Source organism: Pipistrellus hanaki, assembly GCF_964339955.1.
Source record: "Pipistrellus hanaki genome assembly, chromosome: 2".
In the NCBI taxonomy this organism is placed as follows: Eukaryota; Metazoa; Chordata; class Mammalia; order Chiroptera; family Vespertilionidae; genus Pipistrellus; species Pipistrellus hanaki.
In genome coordinates, this window is record NC_140504.1 from 61,889,199 (window position 1) to 61,914,080 (window position 24,882).

At 36.7% G+C, this 24,882-nt stretch overlaps 1 protein-coding gene across 1 annotated transcript; it reads left to right on the plus strand.

Annotated features, from left to right (window-relative positions):
* Positions 1 to 1,125: 1,125 nt before the first annotated feature.
* Positions 1,126 to 23,667, plus strand: LOC311617598 (cell surface glycoprotein CD200 receptor 4-like). Its single transcript, XM_084874076.1, has 6 exons — positions 1,126 to 1,158; positions 13,616 to 13,669; positions 17,615 to 17,932; positions 18,053 to 18,301; positions 21,784 to 21,898; positions 22,432 to 23,667. The coding sequence occupies exons 3-6, from the start codon at positions 17,794 to 17,796 to the stop codon at positions 22,442 to 22,444; spliced, it is 516 nt and encodes a 171-aa protein (XP_084730202.1). The 5' UTR covers positions 1,126 to 1,158; positions 13,616 to 13,669; positions 17,615 to 17,793; the 3' UTR covers positions 22,445 to 23,667.
* Positions 23,668 to 24,882: the final 1,215 nt, after the last annotated feature.

A 24,882-nucleotide genomic window follows, 5' to 3' on the forward strand; every position in this document is an offset into this window, starting at 1 on the left:
AATTGAATGACCCTTACCCTGAATTTATTTTCTGAAATATTGCTTGCCTCCTTTTCTTTTAGTGCATTCTCTGGCAATGCCTCTCCCCCCCGCCCCCCCTTTGTTTTTCTTCTTTTTTTTTTTTTTCTCCCTTTGGGTGTTTTTTCTTTGTCTCCCCAGTTTTGTTCTCACTTAAGGGTCCAGGCACTGAGTCACACAGGCCTGTGACTGAAGTGGTGGGCTTCTTGGGAGGGTTACACACTCTGAAACTCATTGCCTCCATTCACTAGCTTTGCAGGGTCCAAGGCCAAAGAAGGGCAAGGAGCTCACTCTGGGCCCACAAGAGCCCATGGCCATGGAGGCTGAAGACACAGTGTCTGTAGGTCTGCATCTAAGTTAGAAATTCTTTGTTTTGAGTGGCTGTTGGGGCCAGATTGGTGACTGAGGTCAGTCTAGGTGGTGGTGAGGCTGGGCTTCTAATCACAGCAGCTGTCCCCTTCAAGATAGCATGGTTTCTAACTACATTATGATTTTTAAATATCTGCTTCCCTGCCAGGACCTTAAGCCCTTGGAGAGAAGAAATATTGTCTACTATGGTGTTTCTATATCTAGCAAGTAGTTTTCCAGTACTTGCCTTTCAAAATATTTTTATAGCAATTCCCACTTAGAGTTTGCCTTATTAAATTTGAAGTTGATAAATAGTTGTTCACATAATGTGATTTCAACAATATTTAGGAAAATCCTTTTTTGTTTCCATGCCAGTATGTAATCAACGTAGTGCTTCTAAACTTTTTCTTAGTATGCATTGGTTCCTAAAGAGTCTGTAGTAGAAAATTAAACTCTTTTCTTCCCCACAGAGATAGACTAAATGCATATAAGCCCGGGAGAAAAAAATTCTCCGATTTGAATATCAAGACAGAAAGTAGGGCCTTAAGTAGGAGTATAATAAACAGGGAGGAATATCTGGTCACAAGTTTATACTGGAGTAAATTTTTGAGACTTTTGTTTGCCTGTCATAATCTGTGTCTTAATCAGCAATTGCAATACAAAGGTGGCTTTAAGAATGTGAAAAAGTTGTGGTTTTTATCTAAGAGTCAGAAATGCTTATAAACATATATTTATCTCTTCATCCCATTTTAGAGTGGATAAGTCCATCAAGCAACTTAACACCGCAAATATGTAAGAACAATTGCAGTTTCAGAAATGCTCATTTTCAAATGATAATTCTAATAAGAGAATACTTGATGTCTCTATCATTTTTACATTTTAGGAGTTTGAACCATCATGTGTGCATTTATAGACTGTATTGTCTAAAAAAAAATGCCTTTTCTTCCTGGCCAGGAGGTTCAGTTACTTGGAGCATTATCCTATATCCAAAAAGTTTCAGGTTTGATTCTCATTAGGTACAACTCTCTGTTGCAGATCAATGCTCTGAAGAATTGTATGGGAGACAATTGACCAATCAATCGATCAATATTTCTCTCTCACATTGATGTTTCTGTCTCTCTCCCTCTCATTCCTTCCCTTCCCCTCTAAAAAATTTAATAAAAACATATCCTTCAGTAAGGATTTAAGAAAAGCTGCATATGTTTAATGTTGTTGGTCAATTTTTCATATTGAAATTATTTCTGTGCTTATTTAGTACTATTTGAAGAATGTTATCACGGAAAAAAACAATTTTCAAAATATTTTTCTTTCAATTTTTAAAGCATAAGTTATTACTCTAAAATTCTTTAAAAAGGTAGATCTTAATCAATATTAATTAGATATTTTCTGTACTCCCTACCCAGCCTTACAGTCTCCCAATCATTCATTTGACATTATAGTTAACTTTTTCCCTTGCATTTAAAAAAGTTATTTTTGTGATGTTACATTAAACATTTCATGGAAAAATAATTCCAATGATTTCAAAATACATTCAAAATAAGTGTTACTTTTCTACTATGAATATATTTTAAAAATCACAATTAACATTTGTCTTAATCTATATATAGGGTGTCCACACAAAATGTATACAGACATTTTGAATAATTATAAAGACAGTATTTAGCTAGAAGAGGGAGGAAGGGGACATATGTAATATTTAAAACAATAAAGATTCAATTTAAAAAGGAGTATTTATTATATTTCATTTCCAAAACTGAGCTAACAGCTGTTAGAGTGTATACTTTTTTTTGGACATCCTGTGAAAAAGTCAAGTAAAGTTCTGATGTTAATAATGTAAAGTTATAATCTGTATAAATTTGAAAGAAAATTTGATTTCATATGAAGAAATTAAAGAAAGAACACAAGAGCACTCATCAGAAACTTTGAATGTTTGTTGTACTACTTTGGTACTGCAATCAAAACTTCAAACAAGACTGAACAAGAAGGACACTTTATATTTTCAATGAAGTCATGATACTTGATGTGAAAGTGGTATTTATAGCAACTAGCTGCCAATTGAGACAACAAAACCAAAGGACTCACGTATTAACAATTGATGAACTTTAAAAAGCATATCCACTATTATAAAAGTAATCAGAGCAATGTTTGTGGAAATAAGCATGATTTCTTTTTTCTTCTGAAAAGAATCATTTTTGCACACTCAAGAATATATTTTAACTTGTGAGTTTTAGTTTTGGTATGAGAAGTTGTAAGGATAATTTGTTGATTTCCTTCTCAGGGTATTTTTTGAAAGGAGGTGGATTTTGCTTGATTGTAGGAGGATTTGGTATCTAGGTTGAGTGGCAAGTTTCTCCCTGGGTCTCCATTCACTGGAAAGCCTTTATTGAGCAGATGGTCTTGCCCATATTCCAGCCCCCTGGGAGATCATTGAAACTCAAAATGTTTGAAGACTTCACTCAGGTCAATCATGAAGACACCACTTAAAGCAAGACCAGGCTCTTTTAAGACTCCTCGTAGTTTCTAGACACATATTAGGTCTATCTTCTAAGAACTAATGTGCCCAAATTGCCAATATTCCCAGATAAGTTTGCTAAAATGAAAATCCACTGAGTGCCAACAATCTAACAGTTTAGAGCATGAAAAAAATATTTGCTTTGTCACTAAAATAACAATTTCTATGGGGCATAGGAAGAAAAATCCAAAAGATAGAAGAAGAGACTTTAAATATTCCTTTAAAAATGTCAATAAAGGCAGAGTTTTTGAACTTTATAATGATAAAAACCTAAGCCTTTAGAATAGAGAGCAGGTCTCAGGGCTGGCAGAGTCCAAATGCCAGAAGAAAAAGCCCTCATCTACTATAGTAATCTTAGTCTATCCTGGCTACCATCTCTTGGTGACCAGACACCTACCTTAGCTGGGAATGGGACATAGTGGTTTTATTTTCAAGAGAATCCTATTGTGTGCTTTGGGTACTTGGCACATTTCACTTAGGGTAAGGGAAGGAGTCAGGAAGAGAGGAAAGAAAGTTGCTAGTTATGGTAAAATCAAAATAGGAAATGTATTTAATTTGAGGTAGAATTTGTAATTGTTAGCAGAGATTTAATTTATTTTTAAAAGGCAAAGTAAACAGAAGAAAATAGAGCACTCAACAGATGTTTATTTCTTTAAATTGTGGTATATGCAAGAAATTAGAACAAAGAAAACACCAAATTTTAAAGTAAGAGTCAGCAAACTATGGCATATGGGCAAAATCCAGCCAGTCACAAAGGGTGGGGGAAAGGGCCCACCTGCAGTTAGGTGAACATTAATTTTTTTTAGTTAAAAAATAAACATTTATTACCAACAAAAAACATAAAGAAAAATTTTTTGGAACCAGGCCACACCCATTGTTTCAGTATTTTATGTGGCTGCTTTCTTGAGGTAACAGCAGAGATGTATACTTACAACAGAGACCATAGAGGCCAAAAAGCCTCAAATGTTTACTTCTTGCCCAATATGGAAATGTTTATGGATCCTGATTTTTCTCTTCCAGTTCTAACTACTCCACCTTACTTAACTTCTTATTTCTAATAAAACTTTAATTTTTTTTTCTTCATGCTTCCAATGGAAATCCCAATAATAGCATAATCTAAAGTATCCACATTGTAAATTTTCTTCCATTACAAGCACAGTCTTCGTTGGTGGTGAATTTGAAAATGTAAGAAACCGATAGAACCTTGGGAGCTGGATGTGGTAGAATGGGAGAGGTCTGGAAAGGCTAAGCTATACTTCATGCTATGAATTTTAAATATTTCAAATCTAGAGTATCCAAGTCATAGCTTGATGTGGGTAAACCATCTAAGGTCAGATCTGACTTCTAATCTGTTTTTGCAATAGATTATTGAGTCTAATGTAAACTAAATGTAGCAGAATCTCATCCCATTAACTTCCTTCCATCCCAAGTCAATTTCAGCTGCCTAGAAAAACCAAATTACTTCAGAGGCCTGTATGCTGCTCATTTCTAAGCTCTTTACTGAATTCTTTATTTTTAAATGTGGTATAACTGAGTATAGCATTAGAATGGGGAGCATGAGTACATTTTCATAAGCAAAGGATTTCTAAGTGCTTATTGAGTGGTTAAACTCACAGGAAAACATTTTTAGGCCCTTCAATAGTAAGAAATATTTTAAAAATAATAAGAAATATTTTTAAAAATCAATACTATAAAACAGAAGTTTTTAAGAAATTAAATTTGAAGTAGATTCAGACTAATTTAATTGTCAGAAACTCTGTAAAACTCAAAGGAAAATCCAAAGGATATTGGAACTATGGAATTAGAAATCTGAGCTAGGGGAGACAAGATGGCGGCCGAATAGACGGACTTGTTCTGAGCCTGGTCCCAGAACAGAGAGAAGGAGCACCTGAGAGTCGCTCAGGGAGTATTTATTGGCAAACTAAGGGGTAGCAGATGCTAAGGGTGTACTGGACAGGATTTCCTGATGAAGCAGCCAGCAGTGTGGCAGCTGAGACCTTCCTTGGAGCGGAGACCTCCCCTGGAGCTAAGGGATCAGAGGGGAAACTATGCCATCTTACCAAGAAAAGAGGATCTTCTCTGAGGCCTGAAAAACCCACAACAGAGGAGACCATCGAACAGCTGTGACACCCCAATCGGTGCAAACATGTGGATTCAAGGGAGTTCTTCAATCACCCATAGAAAGGTCAGAGTTTGCAGGGATAATGTGAGGGATCTGGGTCACCTTTGTGCCAGCAGTGACTGTAGCCGCTGTGCACCCAAGTGGCTCTGCAGCCAGAGCTGCGCCCAAAGAGGCAGCTGCTGCAGAGATAATTGCATTCTGCAAGACCCAGTGCTGGGTTTGGCGTGATCATTCCAAAAATCGGGACTGTTTTAAAAGGCCAAGGGTTGTGGGACAAATTATTAAAAATCAGGGCTGTCCCACCAAAAGCGGAACATCTGGACACCTTGGTGCAGACCGATCCTGCGGCTGATCCCCTTGCTTCAGAGTACTAGGGAAAGACTACCCAGTTTGGTATATCCTGGGAGACTGCAGGGGGAAATTGCCTTCCTGGAAACAGGGGATCAGAGAGAGAAGAGACAATCTGGGAGCTGGCACCCAGGCAGCCTACCTGAACAAAACATAGAGCCATAGAGAAAGAAGGCTAGAGCAGCCAAAAGCACTGGGAAGTCAAACCAGAAATACTGCCACCTAGGGGCTGAATTACAAACTGACTTTTTTTTCCCTCCCCTTTTTTTCCATTCCTTTTTCTTTATTTTTATTACCTTTAATTAATCAAAAGTAAATGGACACAAATAACTAATAGCCTACTTAAAATTAAGGACTACCTTACAAAACAGGTGCACTGGAATGCAGGGAACTGCAATACTCTCTGGACCGAAAAACAGGCATGCCAAATAGAATAACAGAGGAAGTGAATAACCACTATTGCACATTTTTATGCTAATTTTTCTATTCTTTATTTTATTTTCATTTTTTACATCTTTTACTTAAGAAATGAATTTTTTCTTTTTTCCTCACTTGATTTTACCTCTTCAATTATTACATTTTTCAATTTCAATAATCATTATTACTACTGCTATTTTGCGTTTTTTGTTTCGTTTTTCTTTTTTTTAAAGTACCATTTTATTTTCTCTTCATTTTACATTGGGATTAGTCTTAATTCTATTTTAATCTCTACTATAGCATCATTCAATCCTATCTCAACTTGACCTTTACACCATCACTCTCTTACTAACCTTTACCCTTTTCATCTCCTGTTTATCTTATCTCTTTCCAGCTTTAGTTTTTCCCTATTCTTTTACCCCCTGCTAAAATTCTCATCATACTTATAGACCTAATTTTCAACCCCTTTCTCCAAGTGCATAAATACCACTCTCTTTACTATATTAACTAGTTAAAAAACAAAACAAAACAAAACAAAAAAACTGTTCTCCTCTCTATCCTTTTGTTGTTGTTTGCGTGAATGTTGATTATATTGAATTTTTATGATTTTTAGTGAAATTATATGATTATTCTTTTCTGTTATTGTTGCTTAGTATTTTTTTAATTGCTTTGCTTTTGTTTGTTTTTTACTTCTGTTTATTGTAGTCTTCTGTTTAATAATAGTGGATATTGTAGTTTGTATTAATCTCCAAGTATTGTTGCTGGCATTTGCGGGGATTAGTGGTTATTCTATGGGAATTTTCTCCATAGTTTGTTTCCTCTTTCTCTCTTAGTCTGCTTCTTCTCTCTCTCTCTCTCTTTTCCTGTTTCCCCAATTTCATTTCGACACTACTTTTTTTCTTCTTTTCTATCTCTTTATTTATCCCTCTTTTTTTTTTTTTTTTTAACCTTTCTTCTTTCTCTCCTATCCCTTAATTTACCTTTCTCTAGTGGTCACCTTTATTAGAGGTTATTAATATCGCAAATACATTCCTGTTAAGTGCCTTTTGTTTTGTACCTGGTTGTGCTGTATTTTGTGCCTTCAAATCAACACAAGAGAAAGAAAACCACACAACCGGACATCCTGAAAAGAGAGACCATGGGGAGACAAAGAAATAGCCCGCACATAAAAGAAAAGCAGCCATCACCAGAAAAGGAAGTAAACGAGTTAGAGGGAAGCAACCTACCAGAGCAAGAATTCAGAGTAATGATAATAGGATGGCTAAAAAGAATGGAAGAGAAATTTGACGATATGAATAAGAACCAACAGGAATGAAGAAGAACCAAGAGGAATTGAAGAAGAACCAAGAGGAATTGAAGAAGAACCAAGAGGAAATGAAGATGAACCAAGAAGAAATGAAAAATGACATCGCTACTATGAAGAACTCAATAGAAAGTCTTAAGCATACACTAGAAGAAGCAGAGGACCGCATTAGTGAGCTAGAAGACAAGATGGAAAAAAAATACCCAATTAGAGCAGCTTCTAGAGAAAAAATTAAAAAGCAAGAGGAGAGCCTATGGGAGCTTTGGGACAATACAAAACAAAACAATATTATTAATATTAGGGGTTCCAGAAGGAAATGAAACTGAGGAAGAATGGAAAATGTATTTCAAGAAATAATGACAGAAAACTTTCCTGAGATAGAGAAGAAAAAACCCACACAAATCCAAGATGCTCACAGAGTCCCAAGAAAAATGACTCCCAGAAGACCGAAACCCAGGCACATTATAATTAAATTGGCAAACACCAACAACAAAGTAAGAATCTTAAAAGCAGCCAGAGAGAAACATAAAGTTACATATAAAGGAACCCCCATTAGACTAGCAACTGATTTCTCAACAGAAACTCATCAGGCCAGAAGGGAATGGGATGAAATATACAAAGTTATGCAAGGGAAGGGTCTGAATCCAAGAATTCTGTACCCAGCAAGGCTATCAATCAAAATTGAAGGTGTAATCGGGAGCTTCACAGACAAAAAAAGTCTAAAGGAATTTATTTCCACCAAACCAGCAATGCAAGAAATGCTAAAGGGTCTACTGTAAAAATAAAGAAATAGGAAGAGAAGAAGGAACACAGGGGTACAGAATAAAAATGCCGTCAAATTAAAATGCCGTCAATAATAACTGTAAATGTAAATGGATTAAATGCTCCAATCAAAAGATATAGGGTAACAGATTGGATAAGAAAACCAGACCCATATATCTGTTGTCTACAAGAAACCCACTTCAGAAAAATAGACTCACACAGGCTGAAGGTGAAGGGATGGAAAAAGGTTTTCCAGGCGAATGGAAATGAAAAAAAAGCTGGGGTAGCAATACTTATATCTGACAAATTCGATCTCAGAGTGAAGGACATAACAAGAGATAATGAAGGCCACTTCATAATACTAAAGGGAGCAATCCAACATGAAGAAATAACCCTGGTAATCATATATGCACCCAATACAGGAGCACCCAAATACATAAAAACAAAACAAAACAAAACAAAAAAAAACCCCTGCTGGATGACATCAAGGGAGAGATTAATAGCAATACAATCATAGAGGAGATTTTTATACACCACTGTCACCTTTGGACAAATCATCTAAACAAAAAATCAGCAAAGAGATATCAATCCTAAATGACTCACTGGACCAGATGGAATTAATCGACATCTTCAGAACATTCCACCACAAAGCCACAGAATATACATTCTTCTCAGGTGCACATGGGTCATTTTCAAAGATAGACCACATGTCGAGACATAGGCAAAGTCTCTTCAAATTCAAGAAGATAGAAATCATATCAAGCATCTTCTCAGATCATAGTGGCATAAAACTGGAAATTAACTACAACAAAAATAATCCAAAGAAATCAAACACATGGAGACTAAACAGCATGCTATTAAACAAGGACTGGGTTACCAGAGAAATCAAGGAAGAAATGAAAAACAACCTGGCAACAAATGACAATGAAAACACAACAATCCAGAATCTATGGGACACAGCAAAAGCAGTTTTGAGAGGGAAGTTCATATCTCTACAAGCCTATTGCAAAAAAACAAGAAAAAATTATCTAACTCTACAACTCAAAGAGTTAGAAAAAGAGCAACAAGAAAAGCCCAGTGTAATCAGAAGGAAGGAAATAATAAAAAATCAGAGCAGAGATAAATGACATAGAGACCAAAGAAACAATAAATAAGATCAACAAAACCAAGAGCTGGTTCTTTGAAAGGATAAACAAGATTGATGAACCTCAAGCCAGGCTAACCAAGAAACAAAGAGAGAGGACTCAAATAAAAAAAAAAATCAGAAATGAAAGGGGTGAAATAACAACAGACCTCGCCGAAATACAAAGAATTGTTAGAAAATACTATGAACAACTCTATTCCAACAAACTGGACAACCTGGAGGAAATGGACATATTCATAGAAAAATACAAACTTCCAAAACTCAATCAGGAAGAATCTAAGAACCTCAATAGACCAGTGACTTAGGGAGAAATTGAAACAGTCATCAAAAAGCTTCCAGCAAACAAAAGCCCAGGGCCAGATGGCTTCACAGATGGTTTTACCAATTGTTCAAGTAAGAACTAAAACCTGTCCTCCTCAGACTATTCCAAAAAATTCAAGAGGAAGGAACACTTCCAATCTCCTTCTATGAAGCCAGCATCATCCTAATACCAAAACCAGATAAAGACAACTCAATGAAAGAGAATTACAGGCCAATATCCCTCATGAACATAGATGCCAAAATTCTCAACAAAATTTGAGCAAATCAACTCCAGAAGAACATCACAAAGATCATACACCGTGACCAAGTAGGATTTATTCCAGGAATGCAAGGATGGTACAATATCCGCAAATCAATAAACGTTATACATCACATAAAAAAATTGAAAGATAAAAATCATATAGTCATATCAATTGATGCAGAAAAAGCATTTGAAAAAATCTAATACCCTTTCCTGATAAAAACTCTCAACAAGGTGGAAGTACAAGGATCATACCTCAACATAATAAAAGCTATATATGATAAACTCATAGCCAACATTATACTTAATGGGCAAAAACTAAAACCATTACCTCTAAGAACAGGAACAAGACAGGGATGCCCACTCTAGCCGCTCCTGTTTGACATATTACTGGAAGTACTAGCCATTGCAATTAGACAAGAGGAGGAAATAAAAGGCATCCAAATTGGAAAAGAAGAAGTAAAGTTATCCTTATTTGCAGATGACATGATATTGTACATAAAAACCCCAAAAGACTCCATTAAAAAACTAATTGACTTAATAAATGAATTTGGCAATGTAGCAGGATACAAAATTAATGCCAAGAAATCCATGGCATTTCTATACACCAACAGTGAAACTACAGAAACAGAGACTTAAAAAGCAATTCCATTTACCATCGCACCAAAAAAATTCAGATACCTAGGAATAAATTTAACTATGGAAGTAAAGGACCTATTTATGGAAAACTACACGACACTGAAAAAAGAAATAGAGGAAGATGTAAGGAGATGGAAGAACATACCATGTTCATGGTTTGGTAGAATCAACATCATCAAAATGCCCATACTTCCTAAAGCAATCTATAGGTTCAATGCACTCCCCATTAAAATACCAACGACATATTTCACTGACCTAGAAAGAACTCTCCAAAAGTTCATTTGGAACATTAACAGACCCAGAATAGCCACAGCAATCCTGAGAAAGAAGAGTAAAGTAGGAGGGATCTCAATACCAGACTTCAAACTGTATTACAAAGCCACTATTCTCAAAACACCTGGTTCTGGCACAAGAACACACATATAGATCAATGGAATCTAATTGAGAACCCAAATATCAACCCAAATCACTATGCTCAATTAATATTTGACAAAGGAGGCACGAATATTCAATGGAGTCAAGACAGTTTCTTCAATAAATGGTGTTGGGAAAATTGGGCAGACACATGCAAAAGAATGAAACTAGATCACCAAGTTACACCATTCACAAAAATAAACTCAAAATGGATACAGGACTTAAACATCAGACAGGAAACCATAAAAATGGTAGAAGCATCCACAGGCAGCAAAATCTCAGATGTATGCCAAAAGAACTTCTTCACTGATACTGCCCCTAGGGCAATGGAAGCTAAAGAGAAAATAAACAAATGTGACTACATCAAAATAAAAAGCTTTTTTACAGCAAAAGAAACCATCAACAAAACAACAAGAAAGCCCACTGTGTGGGAGAACATATTTGCAAATGATACCACTGATAAAGGTTTAATCTCTAACATTTACAGACAGCTTATACAACAAAATAAAAGGAAGATGAATGATCCAATTAAAAAATGGGCAATGGACCTAAATAGAATATTTTCAAAAGAAGACAGAAGGAAGGCCAAAAGGCACATGAAAACATGCTCAAAGTCACTAATTGTCCGAGAGGTGCAAATCAAAACAACAATTCGGTGCCATCTCACACCTGTCAGAATGGCCAACATCAACAAATCAACAAACGACAAGTGTTGGCGAGGTTGTGGAGAAAAAGGAACCCTCCTGCACTGCTGGTGGGAATGCAGACTGGTGCAACCACTGTGGAGAACAGTGTGGAGTTCCCTCAGAAAACTGAAAATGGAACTCCCATTTGACCCCAGTAATCCCACTCCTAGGAATATATCCAAAGAAACTAGAAACACCAATCAGAAAGGATATATACACCCCTATGTTCATAGCAGCACAATCTGCAATAGCCAGAATTTGGAAACAGCCTAGGTGCCCGTCAGCAGATGATTGGATCCAAAAACCATGGTACATCTACACAATGGAATACTATGCTGCCATAAAAAAGAAGGAATTCTCATCATTTGCAGCAACCTGGATGGAATTGGAGAACATCATGCTGAGTGAAATAAGCCAGTCAATGAAAGAGAAACACCACATGACCTCACTCATTTATTGATAATAAAGAACATTATAAACTGATGAACCAAAGGTAGATATATAAACAGTAAAGCAACAAGCAGACTGTCAAATTACAGCGGGGAGGGTAGGGAAATATGGGGGAGTTAATAGATCAATGGAAGGACTTGTATACATGCATATAAATACAACCAATGGACACAAAACTCTGGGGAAGGAGAGTATGTATGGGAGGGGGCGGAATGGTAAGATATGTACACAGATAATAATTTAATTAAAAAAATATATATATAAAGAAATTTGAGCTAGGAACTATGGAATTAGAAATTTGAGCTCTCTCTCTCTCTCTCTCTCTCTCTCTCTCTCTCTCTCTCTCTCTCTCTCTCTCTGTCTCTCTCTTTCTTTCCTCCCTCTCTCCCTCTGCTTTCATTTCCTTCTTCCCAAGGTAGATGTATTAGTCAGGGTTTCTTAGAGAAACAGAAAAATAAGATTGTGTGTGCATGCGTGTGTGTGTGTGTGTGTGTGTGTGTGTGTGTGTGTGTGTGCCTGCCTGCGCCTGCGAGTGTATGTGCATGTGGAAAAGAGAGAGAGAAAGATTTATTTTAAAGAATTGGCTCATTTGATTATAGAAGATTGGAAAGTCCAAAATCTGAAGGGAATTTGACCAGCATCCTGGAGACTGGGAAAGATTTGTAGCTCAAGTCTGAAGGCAGTCTGCTGGCCGAATTCCCTTTCTTGGTCAGTCTTTTTTTAATTAAGTCTGTCACTGACTGGATGTGGCCCACCCTCATTATGGAGAATAATTTGCTTTAATCAATGTCTACTGATTTAAATGTCAATATCATCTAAAAAATGTTTTCACAGAAACATGTACATTAATGTCTGAGAACTGTGGCCTAGCCATGTTAACATATAATTAACCACCTGAGTAGAAAAAAAAATGGGAAAAAAAGAAGAATGAACTATTCTTCTTAGTTCTGGTTCCAAAATTGTTGAGAAAGTACTCTGATTTGTCCAGGTCATTGAGATGTCCACCACTAGACCAAACAATTTTAACCAGGGGTAGCATCTGCAGAAAAAACTATAATAAGTCTAGCTTATGTGGAGACAGGGTTACTTCATACAAAATAGTCAAGTACAAAAAAAAGGTGATTCATAAATGGGAAATCATTGACTAATAGCTTATGAACTTAATTTTAAGATGTTAACATATTTTTTTTATTTAATGATGGAATAACTCCTTTGTTTTGCAATGCTTTTAAAAAACCCATTAACTTTTATTGTTTCTTTAAATATATTTTTATTAATTTTATAAAGGAAGAAAGAGTGAGAGATAGGAACATGAATGATGAGAGAGAATCATTGATCGGTTGCCTTCTGCATGCCTTCTGCATGCCTGTCACTGGGGACCAAGTCCACAATCCTGGCATGTGTCCTTCTGGGAATCCAACTGTGACCTCCTTTATAGGTCGAAGCTTACCTGCTGAAACACTCTTGTCAGGCTTTTTAAAATCATTTATTTATTTATTTATTTACTTTTTAAATCTTCACCTAAGAATAGGTTCCCATTGATTTTAGAGAGAGAAGAAGGGAGAGGGAGAGAGAAACATCAGTCAATTGACTCCCATATCAGCCTGGATGGAGGAACAAAGATGAAATCTAGGTATGGAATACCTAGGTTTGGGTATGCTAGGTATGGTTCCTGAATAGGAATCAAACCCACAATGTTTTGTATGGGATGATGTTACAACCAATTGATCCAGCTGGCCAGGACTATTCTGCGAGGCTTTTGATGTAATTTAGTTATGGTTAACTGATGGTTTACAATCATGTTGTATATAAAACTTTGTGGAGAATAGTGGCTCCCACTTGATGTAAGTACCTAAAATTGATTTTTCTTTTTTCTGAATATTTTTCTAGTTTTCCTTGTGGACAGAAAGCAGAACCTTTCACTGGTAACATGTCCTGCAGAAGGTAATACACTTTTCTTTCTCTAGAGGCCAATACTGAAGGAATGGAGTGTTGAACTTCCTTAGAAACAGAGTGAATGGTCTGATCTGAGGGCCAGCCTTTTCCTAGCCGAAGAATATGGTGATCTCAATTCTGTGGGGTGAGGGACCCTGACTGACCCTTCCCCTCAGCCCCCAAAGCAATTGAATTCCATTGGAAAATCGTGGAATTTTCTCTATCAGCCATTTGTTCAGGCTTTACCGGGAACACAAAGATGAGCAAGATGAGTAAGACTTTGAGACAGCCCCCTGGGAGCTCAGTTTTATGGGATCACATGACATGGGCACAGCTGTCATACTAAGTGTGCCAGAGTCTAGAGGAGGGAGCTGTGAGCATCAATACACAGAGAAGGCTTCCCAGGGGCTGTATCATGGGAACTGGATCTTAAAGGAAGAGGAGTATTGGAATAAAAGATGAAAAGATTTGCACATTCTGAAGAGAAACGCTAGAATAGGAGTACTATAATAGACAAAGAACATTGTGTAGGGCATGCCAGACCACAGGAACATGTGACGAAAGACACAGAAATGCAATTGTGCTTGGAGTTTTCTTTCTGAAGTGGGGGAGCAATGTAGGGAGTGATTGATGGGAACGTGAGTCATTTTGAAAAAGAGGGCTTTCAAAGTCACACAGAGGCATTGAAATGTTTTCTTCCAGAAGTAAGAGATCTGTGAAGGGTCTCAGATTTGTGTGAATCACATCCATGTTATATAATAGAATGATGTACTTGGTTGCAATGTAAGGTACGAATTGAAGACAGGACAGTTTTGAGACAGAATTAGGAGGCTTTGCAGTATGTAGACCAAGAATGTCAAACTGAAAGGCTAACATAGGCCAAAGAAACAAGGTTTAAGTTTATGCGGGCTGCAAAAAAAACAAAAGCTTCAATTTTCATAGAAACGTAGGTTTTTTTCAATAGAGACACATTGAATACAAAGGGCTAAAATAAACGAGTAATGGTTAACATAAAATAATAGAACATTTTAATAAAAATTAGTATTTTTTTCTTGAAGATTAACTTACCAGACATGGACTAAATGCATAAGTTAAAGAGCACAATGCAAATAAAGCTACTTTTCTTGTTCTTGGAAAGCAAAATATTTCCTGTTGCACACACCAAACAAGTCAGTCCAATACTGATGATGTGGCAATTGGCTACTAACATATTCTCTGCTAGTATTAGTGGAAAGAAATGGTGTGCCTGTGTGAAAGGCTCATAAGGGAAATGAATACAACATGATAATAATTATCAGTCATTCACAAACATTGTAGTTTATTATTAATAATTATGCATAAGAGGATATTATAAAAATTAAGTCCCAAATGTTTTATCAAACATTTCTTACATACTATTATATTGGCTGCGCCACAAAAATATTCGTTGTGGGCTGCAAGTTTGACATGCTAGATTCTAGATGAATGGTAATTGGGACTTAAACTAGGGCACTGTCTCTGGGTGAGACTGGGAGATATTTATAGAGAAAGGATCCAGAAAAGATGGGAAATGACTGCTGGTTCTGGAATCTACCCTTTCTCTCCTCAGTGCATTAAGAGGTGCAATCACCCTAGCTCCGTGGTCCGCAAACTGTGGCTCACAAACCACATGCGGCTCTATGGCCCCATGAGTGTGGCTCTTCTACAAAATACCACGGCCTGGGCGAGTCAATTTTGAAGAAGTGGTGTTAGAAGAAGTTTAAGTTTAAAAAATTTGGCTCTCAAAAGAAAATTCAATCGTTGTACTGTTGATATTTGGCTCTATTGACTAATGAGTTTGCCGACCACTGCCCTAGCCGATCACAGCAGTGTATGGAGAATAGTAGTGTTACCCAAACCCACTGAGTGTGAGGGAGTGACTAGCTATTGTTAATTATCACTACAGGCATTAAAAAGAAAAAAGGATGGTAGAGAAAGGATAAAATTATAGCATTTCCATAAGAACAGTCATTATAAAAGAGAGGGGGATTGATTGAAAGTTGTATAATGGAGGAAGGTGAAAGAACATAGAATACTTACCATGCTTAGATTCCTTGCCATTGGAGTTAATACTTTGGATTCCTGGCCCTGTTAAAATTAATATATTTATATGATTACCTAGTACTTTCTTTGGAAAAATAAAGTCAGATCTTGAGGATAAATATTAGGCAAAAACATTAAGGCCTTATAGTGTTTACAAGCTAAAGTTCAAACTCCTGAGAAATTAAGAGAATCTTTAAACTTGCATCCTCACCAGTCTCTTTTCTTTCTATTTTTATCTTCAGCATCTTTCCCTTGTGCACACGTAGCTTATCCACATCTAACTCTAGTGGTTCCCAGCAAGCCAAGTGTTAGGTAAGAAACATTGTACCTTGTGATATCTTTTTAAATTCCATATTTAACTGCCTCTCAGATCTGCTTTAAAATCCCCCACTTTCCTCATCTAGTTAAGTGATCTTCAGTTGTCTGTGAGATTCAAAGTTTTGAGTACTTCACAGAAGAGGCAGGTGACACCAACAGAGGAGAGAGATTAACCAGAGTTTAGCAGAAGCAAGCTTCACTCATTAAAATTTTGCCCCACAACACAGCTCATATTAAAGTGATGAAATTCCTGACACTTCTGTTACAGGTGAACTGTAACAGGTACAAATAGTCACCTCTCAGCAAACCCCTACAAGTCATGGACATATTATGTCAATTTATGGGAAAACATGAGCTTCCATGTTGGAAAATACTTGTAGGTTGAAGGACTTTTTACTTTAAAAAATGAATAAAAGGAGTCAATTTCTATATTTAATCTTCATTATTAGAGTGATTATATGGCAACAAAATCTGTGGAAAAATTTTATAGTTGATCTCTTTGGGAGTGTGTGCAATTAGAAGGAAGGAAGGAAGAAAGAAAGGAAAGAAGGAAGGAAAGAAGGAAGGAAGGAAGGAAAGAAAGGAAGGAGGGAAGGAGGAAGAGAGGGAGAGAGGAAGGGAAGGCAGGCAAGTAGGAAGGGTTTGTTGAATTTGCTGACTTTTTGATTCTCAAAAAAATAAAAGAACTTTAAAAATTTCTAGCTTGCTTAACTCAAATGCCATCTTAGTTATTTTTATAACATTTACTTTTCATATTTATTTTTGTCTGAAGTGTCACCCTCAGGGATAGGCATTCAGTAATATTTAGTAATGTGATATTACTGATTTATTATCTCTCATAAAACTTAGAAGAATACGACCACTAATTATTTCATTTTCTACCCCAAGGAGCATGAGGTATAAAATAAATATAATAGTCTCTGACCAAAAGATTCATTGTGTTACTCTTTTAGTTGAGAATTGCATTTTCTTGTTTTTTTTTTTCATAGATACTGAGATTTCTGAATTAATTTCAAAATACTTAAAAAATTTTCTCACACATGTAATATACACTGTTTACCTAATAACATAAAACAGGAGAAAAAGAATTTATCTTTTTTTATTTTATTTTATATTTTATTGACTTCTTACAGAGGGAAGGGAGAGAGATAGAGAGCTAGAAATGTCGATGAGAGAGAAACATCGACCAGATGCCTCTTGCACACCCCCTACAGGGGATGTGCCCGCAACCAACTTACATACCCTTGACCAGAATCAAACCTGGGACCTTTCAGTCCTCAGACCGATGCTCTACCACTGAGCCAAACCGGTTTCGGCAAGAGTTAATCTTTGAATTAGGTTTAACATGCTATATACATCTTGTAAATGTTTAATTCTTTAAGTCTCATATTTTTGGAATTAAACCACCAGCCAAGTTATGGGCTAGTACAACTTTATGTAATACAATGTGGAAAATATAACACATGAAGTTCTTACCAAGCTTTTCTTTTTTATTCTCTCTCTCTCTCTCTCTCTCTCTCTCTCTCTCTCTCTCTCTCTCCGTGTGTGTGTGTATGTGTGTGTGTTTTTGTCCAGCTAATATTTCCCTTCCTGTACTGGTGGATACAAAGGCTAACCTCTCTTGCGCTCCTACCGTGTTGACAAATGCGCTTTTAACTACATGGGAAATAACCCTCCGAGACAAGCCTTTCTGCATCAGAACCCACAGGAGAGACACAAATGAGACCATAGAAACAAACTGCACTGACAAGAGAATGACCTGGCCCGACAGACCTGACCAGATTCCTGCCCTTCAGATTGACCCAGTGGCCATCACTCATGAGGGGCATTACAGGTGTGATGTGGTAACACCTGATGGGACTTTCCAGAATAACTATCACCTCCGAGTGCTAGGTAAGGAACATTGTACATTGGGGTGATTCAGAAAACCAGATTTGGGACTCAAAGGAATTCCTCTCTAAATTCCATGTCTAATGTGTTAGGACTAAAGCATTTACTTCTTCATCCCTGCAGTGGCCCCTGAGATGACTCTGTTTCAAAGCAAGAATAGAACTGCAGTGTGCAAGGCAGCTGCGGGGAGGCCAGCTGCCCGGATCTCCTGGACCCCAGCGGGAGACTGTGTCCCTGAGCACAAAGATTGGGGCAATGGCACAGTGACTGTCCAGAGCACGTGCCACTGGGCAGATGGCAATGTGTCTATTGTGTCCTGCTCTGTCTCCCATGAGACTGGCAACTGGAGTCGGTCCTTAGAACTGAATCAAAGTAAGTACCTGTTTCTTTCTGAGTAGTAAACTTGATGTTCAATCATAAAAGATTATGAATGAACCAAACACAAGGTAAAGAAAGATTGAACTCCTAAGTTGTAGATATTTTCTGGCCTAAATGGGCAGTCAGACATCCCTCGAGAGGTTCCCAGATTGGAGAGAGTGCAGGCTGGGCTGAGGGACATTTCCCCCAGGGCACAAATTTTGTACACTGGGCCTCTAGTAAAATATAATAGTAGAATTTAAAATATGATCATATCCTATAAATTATTCCCCATAACATCTCTATATATATTTGCTTATTTTTCAATATCTTTATTGAGATCTAATTTATATACAATTCATCCATTTCAAGTATAATAATTGTATGTAAAGGCTCTACAGCAGATTGAGAGCCAAACCACAGGTTGAGAGCCACTAGCACGGTTGCCTAAAACCATGGACAAACACAGATATTTACATTACAATTCATTAGCAGTAGCAAAGTTATAGTTATGAGCAAAGAAAATAATTTTATAGTTGGGAGTCACCAGTATGAGGAACTGTATTAATGGGTCCCAACATTAGAAAGGTTGAGAATCATTGCTCTAAGTTCTTTGAAATAAGTCCTTCCATTACCTTAAAGCTTTGGTTCACTAATAGTTTTTGCCCTCTTTTGTTCAGTCTTATGTTATACATATCCTTTCTATAAGGCTGATTATGTAAAATAGTTGTTTTTCTCCCAAGTTAAAAACTCGATGCTATGACTTCCTCAAACTCTTAGTTCTTGCCTTCTACTCACCTGTAAGATTTTAAAAAGAGGAGTCTATATTCATTGTCTCCTCCATGTTACCTCACATCTACTCTTTGACTTATTAGTATCCTCTGAACAGTGGTTTCTCTTTGCCACATAATATAAAGCACCAAAGATGTGCCAGATGCTAAATACTATATAAAATTGTCATTCTTTGTTAATAATTGGCTTCTTTATGGTATTTCATATGGTCTCTTTGCCCTGCTCATCTGTCATCCTGCCATTTTCAGTTGGTTCTTTTTCTTTAATTTTAAATTAACTTCTTAATATTCTGAAATAGATTCTTTTTCATCTATTCCCACAAAGGAAGACATTTCCCAGGGTTCCATTATTTGCCTTCTCTTTCCCCCTTTCCCCTTATTCCTTGAGCAATCTCATTCATACACATGGCTTCAACCATTGCCTAATTCCTGACTCTCACATGTGTATTTTTAGCCCACGTTTTCTCTTTAGCTATACCACCATCAAAAACAACTTTCAACAGGACAGCTTCACTTGGATGCATCAGAATATCTCAACTTGCATATTCATAAAATAGTAATCCTTTCCTCTAGCCTTTTAAAAACTCTGCACCTATATTTTGATAAATGACCCAAGTCAGAAAATTATATGTATAATTTATATATAACTCTTTATTTCCAATATTCAAAATCAGTTACTATGTTTTGTTTCTTAAAAGTCTTTCTTAAATCTGGACCTTTCTTTTTCTCCCCACTGCTTTAGTTGAGAACATAATTATCTCTCACCCAGATTATTGCAAGGTCCTTATGACAGACTTCTGCTTCCTAGTTTACCTTCCTCCAATTTATCTCCTACATTGTTGTCAGAGTAACCTTTCTAAAATGAAAAACATGCTACTCCCATCCTTAAATGCCCCCAGTGGCTTCTCTTTGCCTCATGGAAAGCTAACCTCAGGGGTGCCAATCTCTATCTGCTGCTGCTCTTCTTAGCCTCATAGCTGGCTGTTTTCCAACCTGCATCTCATGTATGTGGCCCTTGTTGGGTTCCTCAAAATTGGAATACTCTTTTAGTCCTCTGTTCTCCTTTTCATGCAATTTCTACTTCTCTACAATGCACTTCTTTTCCCACCTCTTCTCTTCCATTCCATTTGATCAATTCCTATTGAGGTTTTAAGACTTGGTTTGATATATGTTCTAGGATAACTTTTTATTGTCCTACAGATTGGTTAACTGTTCTACTCTGTACTCACCAAATACTTCTTGCATCCTCTGTGTGAGCACTTCCATGGTCCTGTAATGTATCTCCCACTTCTCTGATTCCCAGTACAGTCTAAGTTCCTTAAGAATAGGAACCACATCTTTCATTTCTATATCCTCTGAGTCTGGCCCAGTACCTGACACATACAAATGACTACAGGATTAGGTTCAAATAATCACAGATTTCATATATATATATATATATATATATATATATATATATATATATATATATGGTGATATATATATCACTCTATTCTCCAAATATTAGTTGTTCTCTCATTTTCAAATTTTTGCTTAAATTGTTTCTTTCTCTTGAAAAGTTCTTTTTTCTCCTAACCTAATTAATCCTGTTATCAATGAGGCCCAGTTCAAATCCTACTTCATCCTGACTTCCCAGTTAGAGTTGCTTAAGCTATCTTATTCCTTATATGACTTATAATTTATAATACTCACTTAGCACTGTTTGCTCTCTTATAAGTTATCTTTTCATTTGTATGGATCTGACTTTCCCAATTGGATTGTGTCTTTTTGAGGGCTGGGATGTGTCTTCATCTTCTTCCCTTACTGTGCCCAGGAGATTGTCTGACAGCGTTCTAATTTAGTATTTGAGCAGGTTTTTAATGGGTGACCTGACCTCTTGGAGCCAAGAACCAGAACACACTCTCTTTGACTCTCATTTAAATAAGAGAAAAAAACCTCAGAATAATGGTCTTAATTGGCCCCATTTTATCTTTTGAACAATTCCTTGGGGCATTTTACAGATGAATAAATGAAAGGAAGGCATAAAATGCCCCTGTAAAGGGGGAATTATAGCAACTCTGTGACAAAATCACCTCACTGTGTGCAAAGTATTATTAGTGAAAAAAATATTAAGAATAATGCCCCCCAAAACTAACATTTACACAATAAATAAAAAAGTACATGTCTTTTTTTTTTTTTTAATTAATTCTCATCTGAGGATTTAGAGAGAGTGGAAGGTAGGGGGAAAGACAGAGAAACACTGACTTGAGAGAGACACATCAATTTGTTGCCTCCTGCATGCACCCAATCCAGGGCCAGGGATCAGGCCTGCTGCTGAGGCAGGTGCCCTTGACTGAAATTGAACCCAGGATTCTCAGTACTCGGGCCAACACTCTATCCACTGAGCCAAACTTGCTAGAGCATATTTCCTTTTTTTAAAAAAAAAATTATAAAATTGGGAAGTATTAGAAATACTAACTTGCACTTATTCATTCAGAAAATAATTAAAGCAACTGTGTGTAAAATACAGTCATGATTCCTAAACTGTCATAAAAGAGTGATACATTAACAACATTCAAATTCTAATCTGGAAGGTGTTTTGATTATGATAATCTGAACTTTTAGGACTATTTTAAAGGGCTCTTTTAAACTAGTGGCTCTAATTTGTTTATTAGAAGAATCCTTGAAATGACTCCTTAACCCTGTCTGTGTTGCCTCTGTTTAAAGGTGTGATATTTCCAGTGTCACAATTACTGATCATACTCTATCTGAAAGCCTCTATCTTCTTGGTCGTTCTGGTTATTGTGGGAACCACCTTCTTCCAGAGGATAAATGGTTGCAGGTAGGAACTGAAGACTGAAAAATATAAACTCATTAGAAAGAAGATAGATTAGCCAATGAACTTACATGCATATATGCATAGCCCATGGACAGACAACAGTGTGAAGGAGGCATGGAAAGGGGGCAGGGGCACGGTGGATGGGATCAATGGAGGGATAAAATGAGATATCTGTAACACTTTCAACAATACAGACAAATAAAAACAAAATAAAACAAAGAGAAGGTATCATTGTGAAAATTTGAGTTTACAATGTCCTGGATAAAGCTTGGTACATTTTTTGGCACATTTTGTTCATACTCTTAGCTCCTATTCTGAATAAAAACTTTTTTTTTAAAACAACTGAGAGCTGAGACAGAGGTGGGCAGTGCTGGAACAAGAGCTTCTGCTTCACTGTAGCTTTTCCCTAGGAGAGACCTATCTTAGACCACCCTTTGAGAATTCCATCGGGGATTTAAGTGTTTACTTCCAAGTTTCTCTACTTCAGAAGGCTTGTATTTATTCATGAATAATTGTATATCTTATGTTTTTTCTAGAGCACAAAAGTAAAAAAATCTGGAAGTCAATTTAAATTTGATGAGATATCACAAAAATGCAGCCATTTGAAATCAGCCTTCGAGTTCAACATCTAACTCAACTGCTCCTGTTACTCTGATGCCTTTGTGTTTATAAGAAGCCCAATGTGATAATTTGCAAGGCCTTTTTCAAACTCTATCTCTATCATTTATCTATCTATCATCTATCTATCTATCTATCTATCTATCTATCTATCTATCTATCATATATCTATATACATACATATCTCTGTCTCTAATATATATGGAAAAGCTTGCTGCCTGCCATTATAAATGTCTGGAATGACTCATGTACTTTCATCTTTGTTCTGGTTAGTTTTATTTGAAAATGAGAAACCACCCAGCTTCTCACCCTAAAGAGGAAGATGGCTCTGCAAAAGCCTACAGCAATGCTGTGGAGCTTTCTGCACCGCTTGGGTTTTTAAACAGCGCTTTCATCATAGCACAGCGATTTTCCTGTGTGCAGCAAGAATTTGTAAAACATGCAATACTTGACTATTTATTCAGGGGCACTGACCTCTTTTCCTTTAGACAGTCAAATAAAAAAAAATGACAACGGCCAACACAACAATAGCAGTCCAATGTGAATGAATCAAAATTATATCTTTTTTTTTTTTTTTTTTTTTTTTTTGGCCAGATGAGCAAAAAAATATAATATGTATTTTTTTGGTTTGCTGCAAAAGTTTAGTAATTAGTTTATGTGTAACATGAGATGCAAAAGATTGAAAACTTCTTGTTTCTTTGGGCCACTTGAGATGCTAATCAATGTTGGAATAGCAGGAGCAGCTATACACACTATCTTCAAGTCAGCTCATAGCTGACTTCCCATCCCCCTTTTTTTATTTGCTGGCAGTTGGTGGGGCTGTTGCATTTCATGTTTGGACTGATTATTAAATAAATAGACAGGACTTATTTCCAGCAGCATGTGCAGTTCTGAAAAAAAATTATGAGTTGATCCCCAAAAAGGAGTTATTGGAATCATGGGAAGCAGAGCTGAGTAGCACCCTATTGCTCAGAGTTCCAGTGTCTCAAGTCTCTTCCTCAGCTCTCCTCTATCTTCACTCCAGGTTAGAATGGCTTAATGGTTCTAAGAATAGTAGTGCTTAATGAAACCCTAGCATCTTCTAGGGCCACTGTAAACTGAAACCCTCTTTTCAATGATACACATGGCAATCCTTTAATAAAAAGTGTTCTTTTAAAAAAATATGCGTTTTTATTATTTTCAGAGAGAGATGAAGGAAGAGGGATAGAGCGATAAAGACATTGATGAGAGAGAAACATCCATCAGCTGCCTCCTGCCCCTGCACACTCCCCACAGAGGATCAAGCCCACAAACCAGGCAAGCGTCTTAATGGGGAATGGAACTGGCAACCTTTTGATTCCTGGATCGATGTTCAACCACTGAGACACACCTTGGCCTGACAAAGTTTTCTTTTATTTAAAGGAAAACTTCTTATATAAATTGGTAGGTGATTTGGAATATTAATTTTATTTTTTAACAAAACTTTAAGGAAAGAAATGAATGCATGCTATTTGGAGATACTATATAAGTTGGATAGTGTAATTGCTGAAAATCTCAGTGCATTTTACCAAAAAGCATTAATTCTTGCTCATTTCATATTCTAGTGCAGGTTGATGAGGCTAGGACAGGGGGCAAGAGTGACTCTCTAAGTTATCATCTTATCCTATGGTTCTGCCTGCCTCGGAGTATTTCCACTCAGTGATGAATGGAGGAGAGGGCAGGATGGGGAGAGAGAGAAATTTAATGGGGGAGGTTTTCATGAGCAAAGCCTGGAGTAGTCATCACACCTCTTACATTCCCTTGTCTGGGGCTTGTCCTGTGGTCACACTAACTTCTATGGAAGTTGGATACTGTAGTATAGTTATATTGGCTAAAATAGAGTCAGGTTTTGGGTACATTTAGCCAGTTTCTTCCTATAGTAAAGAATAGGCAACTGCTAAGATTAATACCCACTCCATCAGTAATTGATCATGAGCCATGAAATAATTAAATTAGTAAAATAATGTCATATATATCTTGCATTAGCTCTTTTCCTTTTATTATAATTTCCTTATTTTGAAAATAGAGCATAGGATAGAAAAATGTCTAGTAATACAATTCTGTAACAGACTAAAAATGCTGTAGCACAGATTGCCATTTGCCTAGTTCAGGGCTCATCTTCCCCTTTTTCCTTGTGGTGGATGATTATATTCTTGACTCCAAATGTTCACCTCTCCTACTATTCATGTAATTTCTCAGTGACTCTAAAGTACTTTCCATAAAAAGAGTGCATATTCTACTCCACCCTCCTCCCATGCAATGTACTTTGGCCATTCAAATATGGTGTAAGTGGTAGTGTGCCAGTTTTGATCCAAACTCTTAGAGATCCTGCATATTTCTACATGATATTC

Excerpts from the sequence above, each read along its gene's own strand:
- LOC311617598 (XM_084874076.1), top strand. The coding sequence starts at position 17,794 with ATGACCTGGCCCGACAGACCTGACCAGATTCCTGCCCTTCAGATTGAC. Across the intron at positions 17,933-18,052 it reads CTATCACCTCCGAGTGCTAG|TGGCCCCTGAGATGACTCTG; the intron begins GTAAGGAACATT and ends TCATCCCTGCAG. Across the intron at positions 18,302-21,783 it reads GTCCTTAGAACTGAATCAAA|GTGTGATATTTCCAGTGTCA; the intron begins GTAAGTACCTGT and ends CTCTGTTTAAAG.